Source organism: Brachionichthys hirsutus, chromosome 18 (genome assembly GCF_040956055.1).
Source record: "Brachionichthys hirsutus isolate HB-005 chromosome 18, CSIRO-AGI_Bhir_v1, whole genome shotgun sequence".
NCBI classification, from domain to species: Eukaryota; Metazoa; Chordata; class Actinopteri; order Lophiiformes; family Brachionichthyidae; genus Brachionichthys; species Brachionichthys hirsutus.
In genome coordinates, this window is record NC_090914.1 from 5,136,249 (window position 1) to 5,154,126 (window position 17,878).

At 44.2% G+C, this 17,878-nt stretch overlaps 1 protein-coding gene across 1 annotated transcript in view; it reads right to left on the reverse strand.

Moving 5' to 3' along the window:
• LOC137907718 (latent-transforming growth factor beta-binding protein 2-like) overlaps positions 1–17,878 on the reverse strand; it is a 67,931-nt gene that overhangs the window by 32,809 nt on the left and 17,244 nt on the right. The window contains exons 4-8 of the mRNA XM_068752076.1: positions 9,592–9,857; positions 8,209–8,385; positions 5,620–5,826; positions 3,991–4,274; positions 2,939–3,041 (exon numbers count right to left, since the gene is read on the reverse strand). Coding sequence (XP_068608177.1) covers positions 2,939–3,041; positions 3,991–4,274; positions 5,620–5,826; positions 8,209–8,385; positions 9,592–9,857 — 1,037 coding nt within the window. The remainder of the gene's footprint in view (positions 1–2,938; positions 3,042–3,990; positions 4,275–5,619; positions 5,827–8,208; positions 8,386–9,591; positions 9,858–17,878) is intronic.

Sequence of the window (17,878 nt, forward strand, 5' to 3'; positions counted from 1 at the left end):
TGGAGGCCAGGGAGAGCGAGAGGGGCGATTGTTGCCCGTGTTTTGTATTGAACTAACTGTGTTGCTCTCTTTTGTGCTTGACCTGAGTCTGGAAAGCATCGACTGGAATCTGGGAAGTTTAGTTTGTTTATTTGAGGTGCACACAAATAAAACCTCTTGCCAACCATCATAACCATCACGGAGTGAGACCACACACACACACTCTGTAACAAGAAACTGCTACAGGCAGTCATTTAAGACAATCCGAGTTTCATTAATGGTGCGTTCAGCATCCACCTACATTAAAATTGACCCCTGACTGTCTATAGTGTCAGTATTTGTCATATCTCAATCATACACTATTGTCTGGCAGCGCTTGTGGGGTTCATTTTCTAATCTTGTCCAGGTATTGCAGGCTTTATCCATGATGTTAGAAGAAAACATCCCATAATTGTCCTTATCCCACAATAATAAAGAGTCCTTTAAAAGATTCAGAGTCCAAATGATCTGGATCAACACTAAAATGTGGATTCTTTCTTGTTTCTTCAAAACAAACAACTCAAGTTCAGTCCATAACCTTTTCCAGTATTCCTGCTAACAGACACATAAACAACCCAAGCAATGCCGGTAAAAACATTCCCTCGTAGGAGGAGGTAAAAGAAAAAAAAAGCTTTTTTTTATATATATTTATGAAACAAGTTTCAAAGCAAGGTTATGAACTTCTTTTTTTTCCTTTTTTAGAAATGTAAAAACTATAGATAAACAACAATAAAAAAAGCAGAATTGAGCCATCTAAAGCAAACAAAGGAAGCAAAGACTAATTTGATACAAAATGTGGTTTAAGTATAATCAAAGCCATAAAATAAATTAATCATTAATGCTTGCCGTAAGTGTATTTTGTAACTTTAAATGGACCAATGGGAGCATTACACTCTGAAATACAAACTTTCATGACAGTCATTATCACATCTAAGAAATGGCGCACACTCTTTTAAAGCTACATAACTTGTTCCCCCACAGTGTACGCCCATGACAGATTCAGGACTGCATAATTTTTCGGGGGGCTGTAGCTTCAAGGTTGCATATCATTCCTATCAAATACGTAAGAAAGCACAGTCTCGGCAAGCAGTGGAGGAATGCAGTTGTAAGACAGAGCCAAGTGTCTAAACTGAGAACAATAACACTCAAGAGGAATTCAAAGCTTTCCTCATATTAAGGCTCCACTAAAGCCTTTGGGATATAGTACATGACAACTCTTGACTTCATTTTTCTCTTGTTTCATTCTCGATTCCCAGTTGCATGCACTGTAAAACTTTGATGTGAACACGCGCTGAAATCTGAACAGTATCACACTAATGTCACGCACTGACATTGCTGTGAATTGCCATGCGATCTGGGAGAAGAAGAAAAAAATCCGTGATTACAGCATGAACGCCAGAATGCTATTACTTACAGAAATGGATTGTAAAACTTGGCTGCAAACTGCAAAGAATTAGGGGAAGGTGAAACAATAGAGTGGGAAGTGAAATTGTAAAATGAAAGACATGCTCTGCCTTTTGACAGAGATGTCTAGAGGTGCATTAATAAAGTAGCCCCCATGATAAGTCATCATTTTAATTATTACGACTGCTATCACTGCTCCTAAAGAGCAGGTGGTGCCCTCCCATGCATGGTAGCCTCGGTGTGTGATTGGGTAGATGCTGGCCTGTGGTGTGAGGAGCTTTGAGAAAGGCCTCCAGTAGACCATTTACCAATTCAAAGTATTAGACTGGCATTAATACAGGGAACACACTGTAGATTCAACTGCGCTTCACTTGCATTACTTACACAGTAGCTTACTGACGAAGCTATTAACGGTGTTGTGTTGTGAATTTACAGGAGCAGCTGTGGGATTTATTAGGAGCTCAGTGGCCAGAGAGAGAAACAGTGGGAGTTGCTCAGAGACCTCTGCCAGGGAGAGGGGATCTCATTAACACATGCAAGTATTTGTGTTGACTAATTACCCGCGCTCCCTTTTCTGCTCTAATGTATTGAATCTCATGCCGGTGAGTCCGTTGCACACATCCTGGCATTTACTGCGTGCCGTCAGTTAGTGCTATGGATGATTTGTATATTCAATCCCAATAATATCCTCTAATTCTAAAGCAAGGTCCAGTGTGTCACATGGGATTAAGGCCTATAGCATTATTGCGTCCAAAAACATCTAAAAAAATATGGCTTCATGTGTCCCAGCCTAACTTCAAGAGGGAGCGGAAGATCATCTGGGATTATGAAAGAGATGAGGAGATAGACAGTGAAGCAGAACGGGATGGTTCAAAACAGAATAGATAGCTGAGGCAGAGATGGAGGGTCTGCAGCCGATTAGTGTCAGACAGTGGTGTCAGACAGGACACAATCATTTTGACAGCCAGCCGACATGTGAGGCATGGTAATAATAATAATATGACAGCATGTTAGCAAGTCGGCGTCCCCGTGTGCCACTTAAAGCTGCTTCTCATGACCCCTGAAAATAACACAGAGAACTGTCAGACTGACTGGGTCTCCACCCACGGTGTGGGGCATCGGCTCCCACCCTGCCTGCCACCGCACAACCACCCTGCTGCTGTTTTTCAAACCTACCGCAGCTTTGGTTGGAGGCTGCTGAGCTGTGGCTGTTAATTTCCTCACTCTTTCAAGGCCAACTCAGCCCAATAGCCCAGCAGGCTGGGTGGCAGCCCTGCCATGCTCTCATCTTCATGCTAAATGTGTTTTCATTCGCCGCCCTGGTTTTTGGTTTTATGGAAGCAAAAGCCCACTTTAGTTTTACAACTTTGTTCAGACACAGACACTCCACCTTCGTGGAGTTCAGGCATCGAAGGGACACAGCCATTTGGAAAACACTGTCACGAAACAAATAGAACAACAGAATAGAAAGCGATTGCATTTTATTATGTAAGGGAGTTGAGTCAGACGCCATTACCTGGTTTGGTTGGACACTTTTGACACTTGTGCAGACCCCAGGAGGCGCCCACACTTCCACAGCAATCCTCCTGTTTAGTTAGGCCTGGCAGAGGCTTGCCACACTACAACAACACACATCTGTATTAAATCAAAAGTACAAGTTCTGAAAATGAGTGCTACATGTTTGTGCGTGCATGCACAATAATGTGCATCCATTTGCAAATATGTGTGTGTGTGTGAGAGAGAGAGAGACAGAAGAAAGAAGAAAGTGAGAGCGACAGCGTGAACCAACAGACAAACAGAGCAAACCAGACAAATCTGATGTTAGTTAGTTAGTTTGAGTCTAACTCGGCCATGACGAAGGCCCTTCTGGCTTTAGTCATTAAGTGACCGTCTAATTATGAAGAGAGATTCCTGCTCGACTTATTTATACAAACTTTGGCCAACAGAAACTTATGAAATGGAAGTGACAACAGACTGGACCTTCCTCTGGACAACAAACTGGAATTCTGGCATTGAAAACTAGAAGTTTTCTGTGCGCGTGTTCTAGGGCAGTTCAACTCATGTTCTTAAAAATCACCAACCGGTAGTGTCAATTTCAAGCTCTTTATGAAACCAGAGTAGAAAATTTGGGAGGTGATGCTGAGTACAAACAAGGAACAACTGCTCTATTGCAGTTCATTGTGCTGCTGCAACTGCAAACCGAAAGGCTAAGAGTCCTCGATAATGCCTCGCACATGCAGCCAAGTAAACAGATGCATTATTAAGCTTCAGATTAGCCATGCTCACACACTGCCAATTAAGACACCCCCCCCACCCCCAAATTCCTTTTCCCTTCAATGCATGTTTATTGTAGCCTCGATCACTGTGACCATGCAAAATGTAATAAATCAGTTGTACAAACAATGATGTATGCACAATGCCATTCAGCCATGAGCTAAATGTCACCCTGTTTTGACACATGGTATGTTTGGAATCAGTCCCACTGGCTGCAACATGTGTGATGGTTGATGCTTGCGTCATCCACTGATCACAGTGTACCCAGCACGTTTTAATGAGCTGATGTGTTACCTGTCCGTCAATCGTTTCCTGAAAGCATCTTCCCACATGCCCACCGTGGCGGTGATGTGGCCTGGTGTGATCAGGACCCTGCTCACTGGTTTTAGTGTTCCCATTGCTATATTCATGTGTGGAATCGTGTCCATTGCCAGGCTGGGAGCGCTGCTGAACAGAGTGAGCGCCCTCCGTGGTGGGCAGCCTCTGTCCGGGCTGGACCCGGGCAACTTGGTGGATTTGGACTTCTGCCTCTGGAGGATGCTGAACATGGACGTTCACCAAGGATGGGTGGAGCGACACTGAAGAAGGAGAGACCCATAGTTTACACAGCATAGCGGATGGTTTACTTTTTAGATTCAGATGTGGAATAGTCTAAGCGAATGCATGCTCAGCCAAGGGATACAAGCTGTATATACACAGTGCAGTTTGAGAGCTATCAGCTAACATCTGAAACAGACTTGATCAAAACACACTTAGACATTATTACGCTGTGAAAACGATAACAAAATATTTTGTATTCTCCCATTTAAATCAAATTGTTTTTAATGATCAAAAACAGATTTGGTGATCAGTTAATTAAGCAGACGAGCTCTTCTGTCACTCTGACAGGGAGTGCCAGGGATTTTTCCCTTAATCCTGACTCCCTCTCATAAATCATAGTCTTTTTCAAAGACAGCAGTAAGAATCTGATGAGAAGATATTCTAAAAAGAATCTCGGGCAGGAAGCTGCCTCCCAGCATTTAATAAAGCATGCAAAAAGGAATGATTGTGTCTTTGTTGTAACATGTCTATACAGATGTTGGACATATCATTTAATATAATTCTAAATTGAGGACGATGGCAGATGACAGAGGAATCTGAGCAAGTGATCTCAAGCAAAGCTTCTGCTTCTGCTTATTATTAGACAGACAGAGATACTGAGTCAAACACGAGGAGGAGATTAAAAAAAAATGATATCAGAGATAGAAATGGAAAGTGAGCAAATCTTTCTTGTTTATATTCAATCTTATCAGTTCATGACGTTGCTCCGCTCTGTTTCTAATATCCACGTGTTTGACAAAAGCAGCATTGAACAAACAATGAGAGAACTTCCACTGAGTCATCCGTTACTTAATCTGCTCAAAATAGAGTCTGGCCTCCACTGCTGTCCGAAAAGAGTCAGAACATTTCATGACACAATCGACAAAATCAAGGAGTAGACGTGAGTCCATGAAACAAAGATGACCTCTGATCACAACAAGTGGAGCAATTGGCAGATAAAAGTGGCTCCATCAGCCTCGCATTTTAGAAAGGGATTATCTTTCATGTTGGTCAACTGATGGTTGGCAAGTTGTCTTGACACTGTTGACTTTTAGGAGAAATGGAACAACCTATTGTTGCCCATTCGTTGTTCTACACCATTTCCTTTCAACACGCCTCTGTAGGAACATGAAGTCACATGATAGAAAAGGTTTGAGATGGGGCGTCAACATGAAAAGACTAGCTATTAGTATTAATCAGCAACCATTACTCACTACAGTAAAAACCTTGCAGAACAATTTGTATTGCAAAGAAATGCACAATTATTTTTTGTTCCACCCTTTGGTGTGACAGACAGTGGGAGAAAGGTTGTTCATCACACTGAACATAGTGTTGAGGGATTACCTTGCTGATTAGACAGGGGTAGTGTGTACATGGTGTGGGAGGGAGATTTTGAGCCACGGTTGCTTGCATCCTTGTGGTTGTGAAGGCTGGGTCTGGAAGGAGGCGGGGCCAGCAGATGGCAAAACTTTCCCGTCGAATTAGATGGACACCAGCACAGGTCCCTGCCAATGCAACGGCCCCCATTGAGACACGGGATCTGACAGAAGACTGCAGAAGAGAACAAGAGAGGCCATCAGAAATGGGACATTTGTAAGCACATCCAGCATGATTCAATCTAGGATCCATTCACAATCACAAGAATCAGAATAGATAGTCCTAGCGGGAAGGAACTTAATGTCTTCAGGTTTTGTTTTTCAAGTTGCTAGAAAGGGCTAAATAGATCTTTGGCACTGCCCTCCTTTTTGGACCTTGTTGTTTTGCCTCAAGTCAGCCTGGCTAGACTCCTGTTCGTGGCGATGAGTGATAATTCATCCTATATGGCTCACAGATTGTAGATATCTGTATGGAAACTTGTTTGGATGCCAGCACATTTCCACATGATCAAATCATCAAAGGAGACCAGCCTTGATCAATCTTAACTGTGTGAAAAGAAAATTTGAGCTCGATATGTGGATAGATTTGATTTATAGGTTGGAATCTGCGAAAGAATGGAAAGACCAGTGCTGGCCAGATGGGGTTTGACTGTAGTGCTTTCACAGTCCTTTGATTGGCCTTATCTTTTTGGCATAACGGTTGGATGCCAGCCAAGTGCCCTACATACATCAAAGACAATCAAAACGGGAGAAATCCATCCACCCGTGACAAATGAGAAAAGAACCACCTTGGAGCATTGGGGTGAAAAAGTGAGGGTTGCACTATTCTGGATCGGCAGCAACACACCCCACAAATATAAGGACTGCTTCACAAATCAGAGACACAGATGGCTTGCATACTATGAGATGAAAGGGAGTGCTGGTGATGGAAACATGTTGTGAGCTGCATCATCTCTGTCTCATCCAGACACACGGCAACACACACAGGATGGAAAACAGAGGGCAGGACGACGCTGGACAGTCCATGAGGCATTTTGGGAATGAACTTCCTGTCGCTTAGCATTCACGGCAGATTGGAGGAGGACGAGAGGGAGGGAAGTAATATATAAATGAGAAGCAGATAAGCTAAACCTGAAGCTCATGACAGCCGCTGAATGTGGGGTCTAATCCGGATCGTGCCAGGCCCACCCTGGCATGGGGCAGGAACTCCTCTATCAAAGGCACACTGTCGACTGCATAGCACACGTCCCATCTGCCTTTCTCTCTGTCCCATTTAACAAACACTGACAGCCAAACAAACAAGCACATGTACCCAGACTTCTCACCCAATAAACGTCCTCGAGATCTAATATCGGGCTTAAGGTTGTCAGGCTATGCATCAGGGAAGTCTGTCGTAATTACCCACCCAGATTCTACAGTGCCGAGTAAGGAACATAACATCAGCATGAGATAACTGTTTGCTGTCCACTTGACATTCCTCAACGAGCACACACGCCCAAGTATTAACAGGATACAAACCTTAACGGAAAGCAAGGCCTTTTTTTTTTTTTAACACACTCTTTAACACATGCTTTCGCATAATAAGGGGCAACTTCTGGGGCATTGAAAGTGCGTCTTAAAAACAAACCGCTGCCCAAGAAGAAACAGAGGTGCCAGGAATGTAATCTTGTGCAAGGATGCTGCCAGTACGCTGAAGTGTTTGGAATATCTAGGGCATGATCCAAAGCCCCATTAATGGGCACATAAATCTGCAACATCAACCTGTTTATAGATTCACAAGTCAACTGGCGAACCTGGCGGGATGAGGATGAAGGAAACATGCTCAAATAAAGTTGTGGATTGTACGAGCACGCTCTAATCCACATGAAGTAACTAGACTGAGAATGAACTGGAGTCTTAGAAATTATGAAAAATCCATCCAAGAATCATGCAAGGGTACAACCCTTCCCTCGGCACTGACCCCCCCCCAAGCCAGCTTCCGATGGGCACTCCTGTGTGAATTTGGAGCAAAGCCCCCCCCCCCCCCCCTGGATAAATGGAAGGTTTAATGTAATCCCTATAAAATCCTGTTCACGCTGCTACTCTCTCTCTTTTTGCTTCTCCCTCTCCTCTTTCATTCATTCCTGATCTCCCAGGGAGCACGTTAAATGGTTAACAGCAGGGCCAGCAGCGAGGTGTAAACCACAAAGAGATGAGGCTAAGTGTTGGGAGCGTGGGACCACCAGCTCCACGTGTGTGTCTGCTTGTGTGCGGGGGGGGGGGGATTAGGCCCCTGTTACAGAGCTTGCTTTAAATTGGGGGGGACCCCAGACTCTTTTTTTGGCATAGTTCTCAGCTTTCGTTTTCACCAACCTGCCCCCTCTAGAACAGAACAGAGAGCATGCCATTGGGAACCCATTTTGTGAAACCCACCCCATAAAGAACAAAGGGATAATGTGGGATGGAGACACTGGAGGAGTGCGGGAGATTCAGAATGTAAGCAAGAGAGTCAGTGAGAAGGAAATGGGCAGATAAGAAGGGTTAATGATAATCAGAGGGCCAGAGAGTCAATACTTACAGAGTCGGAAGCCCTGAGTCTTCGGCTGCTGCTGCTGCTGTGAGGTCTCACTGTAGACCGTGGTGATGTCTCCCTTCTCACAGTTGTTGTAGCAGTGCCCGCCGCTGCACACCCGGCGGCACAGCATGGGCGTGAAGACAATCTTGATGCGGTCCAGGTTGGAGGTCAGGTTAGATCCTGGAAAAGATGCACACACCTGAATGCGAAGGAGCAGTAGCAGAGACAGGCCGGAGACGAGCTGCATCCTTCCTCCGTCAGCCTCGCTGTGACACACTCCCTGTTTAGGAAAAGGAAGGCTTATAACTGTGCGAGGGTGTGTGCTGACAGCTGGCCAGTGGTCCGCCACAGCTTGAACAGGGTGATGTGCCACAGGCCAGCAAATGAGGGAGAAGTTACTATTAGGTGTCCGCCCGAACTCCAAGGGCTTTATCTTTTGGAGAAGGTGTTTGAGACGAGTGCGTGTGGAGAGGAGACGAAGAGAGCGTGAGTGTGAGTGAATGTTGTGAAATGGCGGGAAGCTGTTCAACAGCCGTTGCTCTGGTACTTCGCTAAAAACAAGGGACGCTTGAACAGCTGTGCGTGCTGCACTGTGTGTGTGTGTGTGTGTGTAGTGGGATGAGCGGAGGATGAGGTAGTGAAGAGAGGATAAAGATTAGGAAAGACACAATCGCATTTCTTCTTGGCGAGAGTGGAGACGCCAGGGTTGTGCCGCTTGTGCAAGAGAGGTGAAAACAAGAATATCACATAATGTAACTGTGCAAATATAAGATCTCTCTCTCTCACACACACACACACACACACAAACAGTTAATTCTCTCCTGAATGATCAGCGCACAATCACACACTGTGTGCAGCCTTGCTATCAAATGTGTTTCCTGCCTGGTGTGATGTACACACCCTAGAGTTGGTGGCTGGTTGGATGATGAGAGAAGAGAAGTGCAGTCTGGGAAGCTGCCAACTTTGCAGCTAATTTGCCATTTAAAGACGACACTAGTTTGTTTTGTTTTGTGGGGAGTTAAGTTTGCATGTAAAGAAAGCAGAGATTGAAGTTCTTTGATATTCCTTTTTACCCGATTGGACAGAAATGTTGGCAGCACCGTGGCATTGTGGGTATATTCATATGAGGACCTGTGTGGGGTTAGAATGTGCTCCCCATGCCTGTGTAGATTCCCATCAACTTCTCCAGCTTTGTCCAACCAAAAAAAAAAAAAAATCATGTAATATTGCTTAATTGACTGTTCGATTAACTGGCAACTTGTCCAGGGTGTGCACCGTCTCCTGGCCAAAGTCAACTGGGATAGGCTGCAGCACGCCCCCCCTTCACAGGACAAATGTTTACAAAAAAATGAATGAATGATAGACATGCTGACTTTGCATTCTTACCTGCTGGTAATAATGCATTGCTGAAGTGCCGATGTAACTGGCTGCCACTGCCGGACCTGTGTGGATTAACTGGATGCACGTTGCTATGTCCATTTCTTTGTCGGTGCCAGTTTCTGTGGTCATTGCTGTGACTGTTGGCGTAGCCGTTGCCATTGGGTAGAGCGTTGGAGGTAATGGGTCCAGAGGATGACGGATAACGTTTCACAGTGCGGGAGGTCCCGGTCTGCTGAGGGGAGGAGTCGGGGGGTCCCCGTCTTACTTGGGTCCTGTCAATCACATCATCACAAGATCATAAATATATGACCTCAGATAAAAAGCTAATGTCCAACACAAATATACACTCGAAAAGATACACCCATCGACAACACACGTGCACATCACCGTGAAATCGATTAAAGCAGGGCGAGTGTGTGCAACAGAAAATAATATTCCTGAGAGGAAAACATGCTGTCTTAGGTCATAGCTTTGCTTAATTGATTTTATAGACGAGGCACAATGATTTGGGAATCATTTTCACATTAGGTTTCAAATCTAACATCTGCTGTAAATCAGAGAACCATGACCTACACTAATTAATGAAAGAGCCTGTTTGAATTAAATATATTTCGCAAGAGAAGATTTTTCATTAATGACTAACAAAAAAAAAAGTATCAGGCAAACAAAGGAAATTGGACCCACTGCAGTTTCTGTTCATGTGGATGTGCTTGGACAGAATTGGACACAAGTGTATTCTATACACCGCCTGTTTGAGTCTGCCTGAACTCCCTGTTCCATCTGTTACACGCTGAGTGCTACATCAAGCGGTAGAAAGGAAGTATTAAAACTGGGGTCAAAGAATAAAATCTCAACCAGGTCCACGAGGGGCAAGTTTTTATTTTTTATTTTTTGTGTGGTGAGCATTTGATTTGGGTCAATTACTCAGCTTGTACGACCTGGAAGCTGAGCTCATGCCAGCGACATGGGGGGGAGACGCGTGCCTCTCAGACAGAAAGCCGCACCGCACTTGGCTCTGGGCATCTACAACAGCTTTGGGATCGCTGGGATTCATCCTTTTGAAAAACATCTGGATCCTACTGATCGGCAAAGCAAGATGAGGAAGGACCATGACGGTCAGATCAGAGGAACGGCTTGACAAAGCACACCTGTGCTTCTGGAAGGTAATTAAGGCTGTAATCAAGTCCCAAATGACGATATAAATAACATGTTAACATCTATTACATGTGGTTGTTTGCCACACATCACATACTTACACTCAGAACCAGCTCTTTCAACAAATAAACCCACATGTGCTACGCATAAATCCATACGTGTATACACACAGCGTACCACACACATGCCCCCTCCCAGCTGTAAGGGATATTGCACAAGCTTTTTGCATGTCTCTTCATTCACAAAGTTCAATCCACATTCCTGTTTGGGAGAGGAACGGGAAAATCAAAGCAAACATTTGATAACAGCCTTTGGAGTCATCTTCTGTAGCTGACAGCTGCTACAGCAGATCCTGAAACTCCAGGGTGGGCCTGGGGATAGGATGTGAGACAGGAACGCATGGAGGCCTACAGCCATGGTGGCAAGGACTTTTACAGGTGGGGGGTTGGCTGCTACACCATTCACTCAGAATCATGAGTCAGCTGTTCCCTCACTAAGAGTGACACCTGACCTGGAAGAATCCGGCCTCACTACCAGATGTTTCTGTCTCTTTCTGTCTCCCTCCCTTTCAGTGGCAAAGTGACCCCTTCCCTCTCGACAGATCGGGGCGCAGCGACGGGACGAGCGACTCCCTCTGAACATTTGGTGTCATTGTTAGCAGCATCAAATCTCCAAAGATCCAAGAGGAACTGCTCCCATATATTTGATCTGGCAGACCTCTTCCAAGATTACATGAAATATGGTTTGGATGACAGATGAAAAATGTGTTTATGTTGTCAAAAGATGGACATGCAGTTCTAATGAAATCACGTATGGTACTAATAAGGGAAGTACTGAATAAGCGTATGGTATACAGAGTGAAATTGAGCAAATGAATATTCTTTGCTAAATTTCTCATTAATAACACGTGTTATTCCTTTGCTGGCTGTTTCACAAGTCAGAACTTGAGCCATATTTAATATCACGGTACTTCAAACGTCCAATTTCCTCTTGGCTCTATTGAGATTTTGAGTCTGGAATTCTACTGTTTTCATTCCCTTTCACATTTCTCAACAGGGGCTGACCTGTATTTTATATATATATACACATCTCACTGCCCCTAATGCCCCGATCAATACTGGCACCACTGTTGCCTTCACTCCCCACAGTTTCTCCAGCCACCTGGCTTTGTTGTTCCATGCATGCCTTGCCTGCCAGCATCTTACACCCTGCTGTGATGCGCTGCACTGTCTCAGGGGCTTCTTTGCACAGCCTGCAGCTGGGGGTCCTGTCTGGTGTGGGAGACCCCGGCCTCTATTGATCTTGTGTTTAGGGCCTGTTTTTGTGCTGCCATGATTAGTTAGTGCCTCCGTGCTGTCTTTCAGTCCTGCCTCTTCCACTGGTGTGTTTTCTTATAGATGAGACAATCATCCACAGCCACTTTCTCGCTTTGCGGGTCACATGTGTTGCAGGAGCGAGGAACCTATCCCAGCTTGCTATGGGTGAGAGGTGGGGTACACCCCGAATGCATCACCAGCACATCACTGGGGGCCGCACAGAGACAAACAACCACTCAAGCACACACTTACACTACGGACAAATTGGAGTGATCGATTCACATAAATTGCATGTTTTTGGAGGTGGAAGGAAACCGGAGAACCCGGAGAAAACAAACGCACACAGGGCGAGAACATGCAAACTCTGCACTGATGAGATGTAAACCCGGAACCTTCTTTTCCATTCCTCCAGTCTTTATGCTAAACTGGGGCTGAGCTGATCGCTACCGGCTCATTTAAGACAAAGAAACAAGATGATGACAATCTTAAGTTCTCACTCTAGGAAATAAATAATCATTTCCATTTCTGTAGCAACTATTCCTTTAATCAAATTCTTCCGCCATGGCCAGAGAACATGCATAATGGAAACCCGTAACGTTAAACACATGACGTTGAACTCACACAGTTTGACTCGGTTTTAGCACATTGATTTATGTTCCAAGAATGTGCAAGATAATTACATTCAAAGAGTAACGTTAAATTCTTAAAGACTTCCAAACAAATGACAGTTTATCTGTGGAAAAAGGAGGCCCCCTTAGACACGAAGCCACTGGCACTGTCCAATTTCACCCATCATCATCATCATTTCACATGTATGGAAAACAATTCAAACAAGATGTCATCAAAAGCGTGGAAATTACGAGTCACTCTGAAGCCCAAGAATCCACACGATGGATCAAACAATTGCGAAGCTTCCAATGACAATGAGTTATGTATCTTTGAAGCCATTTCTGCATTACAAAAATGTGAGCATTCGCTTTCATGAATTAAACAGGATGGGGTAGCCTGCAGGAATAGCAGTTTCAGCACCACCTCTTGACCCAGCTGAGTAGCAAAGGGGGCAGTTCTACATGGAAAACATCACGAAGTCAAGCACCGTGAAAACACAACCTGGGAGCAAAGATTGCAGTCGAGAAGGTTTCAGACTTCAGAGCTTCTGCTCTTACCATCCATAAGCAACAGTGTCCATTGAACAAAATGAACGGTGCCAAACACAACTTTTTGTGCTTGCTTCATAAGTATGAGCTGCAGTTGATTGGAGGGTTAGGTGGATCGTTGTTTTTTTTTTAGGTACCAGGAACCCACCGTAGTGGGGGCTCAGAAAATACTCCTCCTCATCTTCCTAGTGGTGACTGTCTTGTGTCTATAAGCTGTCCACTTATAAACAGGAGCTCCTGAGACTAACAGGGGAATTCTGGATTTATCTGATGATCCTGTTCATCCCAAGCATTCCCTCACACACTTCTACGCAATGACCCAGCTCCTCAAGAGTAGCCCAACTGTTTACGTCTTGTATTGTATATCTTTCTCGCTCTGCATGACGAGACCGGAAGAGTGTTTATGTGAAATGCAGCACAGTTAACGTATGGCTCACAGCTGATTTGTTCTCTAACAGTCCAACCCCTGAAGGACTTCTCGCCCTATAAATATCCATAATGAATAAAGTATATTTGTCACTTACTTATTTAAGACAGAGGACTTAATTTGTCTGGAGTCAGGATGGGTCAGAAATGGGTCGTAAAGAGGAAAAAGGTTGTGATTTCAAATCTCTCTCTCTCTCTCTCTACCTCTCTCTCTCTCTCACATCACAAGTCTACCTTGACAAAACCCATTTTTCAACTGGATTTGTTTGAGAATACCAAAGTCCGTACCAACATCTAATGGCTCGGATTGTTGGTATTACGGCAGCTAATGCAGATATTTAACGGATATGAACCGCTTGCCTCGCTGTTGGATGGAACCATTTGGCTTTGAACAGACTGTCTAAACAACGCAGTCTGAAAGCAGGCAGAAGGATCTGGCAGGAACATCCCAATCTGGGGTCACACTGCACAACTTCATAACTCCCATCCTTGTCACATTGTACAGTCACAGCTGTCTGGACTGGACATGAACTCCAGAGTGAGTAATGACAAAGCTCTGGAACCGGCATTAGGTTTACAACCAATCAACCCAGGAGTTGTTCAGTCCTGCTGAGGAAAATAGTCATTATTCTTTTGATTTAAACAAAATGTTTAATGGTTCCATTTACCTCTTTCCAACGTGGAGCCCCAGCCAAAAGCCCCTCATTTCATAAGCTTTGCATAATTAGGCCAACTTGAAGGCTACTTGGTAAATGGGAAAGTAAATTATGATCATCAAAGCACGTGGAAGAAAAAGTTTACTCACATTCATCTCATCTCAGGCTATTGTTAATTACCAAGCGAGAAACATGTGGCTCATCAGCAGAAGTGGAAGGAGCAGCGGAAATCTAAAAAACTATTGCGCAAACAGAAGCCCAAACAATGAAAACGTTGTACTGCTTGAGCACTCCAAACACTGCTGGAGACAAAGGAAGAGAAGATTTATGAGCGTATTTGGGGCATGCACCTTCGCAGTGAAAGAGCTAGAGCTGTGAGCACTGTGTGTGATGGGTACAGATAGTTTGTGGGAGCAACAAAACACACTGGCACTTTCCCAAAGCTCCCTACCAAGGGCTTTAACAAACGACAATAGTTATTGGTTGCAGCAATTTCTCTCCTAAACACCTTTTTCAGAGGAGCCTCTGTTGAACTGAGACGCCTGAAAACATACTGGGATCGTTTCTCTTTCTGCTCTTGAATCTAATTCGAGAGAGATGCCTTTCAGCAAAAAGCTCAGCAACAGATGGTGCCGCACATTTCACAGACTAAAGCTTGCAGACAAGGAAAGAGAGTGCAGACTGTTAAAACGGGTCCCAGGAGGTGTTATTCAAGATCATTAACAAAGACACACACATGACTCTGGTTCATGTTTTGCTATTCACAATCCAACAATGTTATGAATGTCTGCGACGTTCAAGACATTCACTGTGATGTAGCTATGAAATGAGAAAATGTTCAAGATTAGCAATAAAGATACCGTTCATAGTTTGACTGGAATTCCTGTTCCAAGTATGACTTGTTTGCTTCAGAATTTGTTTTAGCTGAACGTCTGCTTTAACTTCTGACATTTGATAAGACATGGATCACCGATTGGAATATTTTAAGCCTATTGTGTTTGCACTCATACTTGTTTGATCCTGCCTTGAGGGTACAAATGTGAAAAGGGGAAAAGTTTATTTCAGAATTCCGTATATCCTAACAGCCTCGGCCCATTTTAGAAGTTTGAATTATGTCTCTGTGGGCTGAGAGAGAAATAATCCTCTCTCAGTCACCCATGCACCTAAACACTGGCAGCACCAGTGTTCAAATCCCACTGCGGTCACAGAACATTCCTCAGGCTTTATGCAGAAGGACCTCGTCTTTTCATCATTTACCGCTGAGGTCCGTGTGTGTTTCGTTCATAAAATCCTGAGGTTTGAACCTTAGCACGCAACAATAAATATCACATCCAACCCCAAGGGCATTTTCATCATGCTGCTGCTGTTGTGTGTGTGTGTGTGTGCTCCTCAAAGCAACACTTGTGCAAAAGCATGGTGGCAAAGTCAAATATAACTCAACACCAGCCGGCTGTGATATTAAAGGCTTAACCTAAATTGCAGTTTTTTTTGTGAGTGTTTAATCCCTGGGAGTAAATGCTCAAACCTCCACAGGCTATTCTCACAACTTGTCTTTGCAAAAATCATAGCAATGCATGTGCTTAGTCTTTAGCTTGTACCATTAAAAGTGTCACTCTTTTTTGCTGACGGGTGCATGGGAAGACAGACAACACTCTCACATTATGACAGTAAATATAAAGCTATAGACAGCAGTCAGGCCTGACGTAAAGCCTAGTTTGTATGAGTAGAAATTGATGCGTGTGATCGAGAATACTGCAAGGAAACACAAAACAAAAGAAGCATTCATTCTGGGACGCATGAATAATGAATGAACAACGTCACCGTCTAGTGTTCAGCAAACAGTGACACAAATAAAACAAAACGGCTGACTGCATACTAATGTGATTTAACATTGCCAGTAGTCCAATGTGGCCCGTGCTATAAACTGGAAATAAGAGGAAAACACTTCGTCACAGAAACATGTGCAGCACTTTAACGATGGGCACCTTTCTCTCTCGCAGCAAGGACAAGTCCTTCTCAGGCCACGTGAGGCCAAACATCGGTGAGCAATTAAAGCCCAGTCTCTCTTTGATAACATCTTTACTCATGATGACTTGGATAATTGTGGGTCCTGGCACAATATTTCCCCTTGTGAAAATCTGGGTGTGTCTGAGGTCTTATCACAGCAGCCACAGAGGCTGGATTAAATCATGCTCTCTGTCTGGACGGCCTTCCAGGAATCCTGCTAGTAGCAGCCAGAGCCTGGGCGAAATGGATTACAGTGATTCAAAAACACTTTCGTTTTCTCTCTCTCTCTCTCTCTCTCTCTCCACAGGGAATGAGACTTATATTATACTGTAGCAGCAACTGAGCCAAGGTCAGGACTGAAAGCAGCAATGGTTGTTGAGAAATTTAATTATCAAAGAATATTATTTGGTGAGGAGATGAAGTTCCACTTAATTATTTCGGGTCCAGCCGGCATGAAAATATGCTTTGTGCAAATTCGAGCTCGCTGAGGTTTTCAGATTTAAAACACACGACCACTGCATTCTGCTAAGAAGCTGTGAAATAAACACTTCCCTTTAAATCTCCGGGGGGTGGGCAAGAAGCAGTGCCAGAGAGGTTTGCAAGCTCCAAGAAATCCAGAAAGCAGCGTGGTTGCTGTGGTTCAGAAGCAGAATCAAAAATCTCTGGAGGCATAGTGAACTAAAAGACTATTCAATATACCCTCTAGTTTGCTGCTGGTGCTCTGATCATTCACTTAGTAATAATCCACGACACAAGGCAGCAGGAATTGCCGTTACAAAGTGCTGACTGAGACTATGCCTATGCTGGTCAGTGCCATATGTCGGTCTGAGAGTTTCCAGCGAGGGAGGTGAATCAGGGAATTTTTGAACAGGCCATTAACATTGGGTTAAAAGCAATAAAAACTTTACCAGAGGTTCACATAGAACGCAAAGGAAAAATACAGACCGAAAGACGGCCAACACCAAGGTGGATTGTAACGTCTGCAGGCAAGACATTAATGTGTGGGACTTGAGCATTTTGGTTGTGTTTGTTTAGTGGTCCGGTGACCATAGGAACCTATATCCTGATATCTGACTAGATTACCATGTTCCATCCGCAGCTATATATATAATTCATGCTTTCAGCACCATGTTGCATATCTGGGAGATGAGCCTGATTGATGCCCTATCCATCTGCCTCCGCTCTGGAGCTACAGTAGTGATTCCTGTACAGTCTGGAGTAGGCGCCCCTCTTCTTGTAACTGCTGTACAGCATTTGTCCCGCCAACAGCTGCATCTGCACAGTCCTACTTGATGAGGAGGATTTGGCTGTGGATGCTGAGCCCGCTGGCACTACAGCTTAGGGAGTGTGTTTCAGATGGGGCTTTGGAGAGTTGGGATGGAGAGCGAAAAACATATCTGTCCCACGCTGAGTGCTGAGTTTTCTATGGTTCTTTGTTCCCTCTGGCCTAGTAGGAAGCAAAACACTCATGGGACTCGTTTGGCTTTGAGTTTGTTAAAAAAATAAAAATAAAAACAGGTCTTCCATCCTTGGCTCAGCCAATATCACTTTGTGCTGAGTTTATTCGCCATGACAA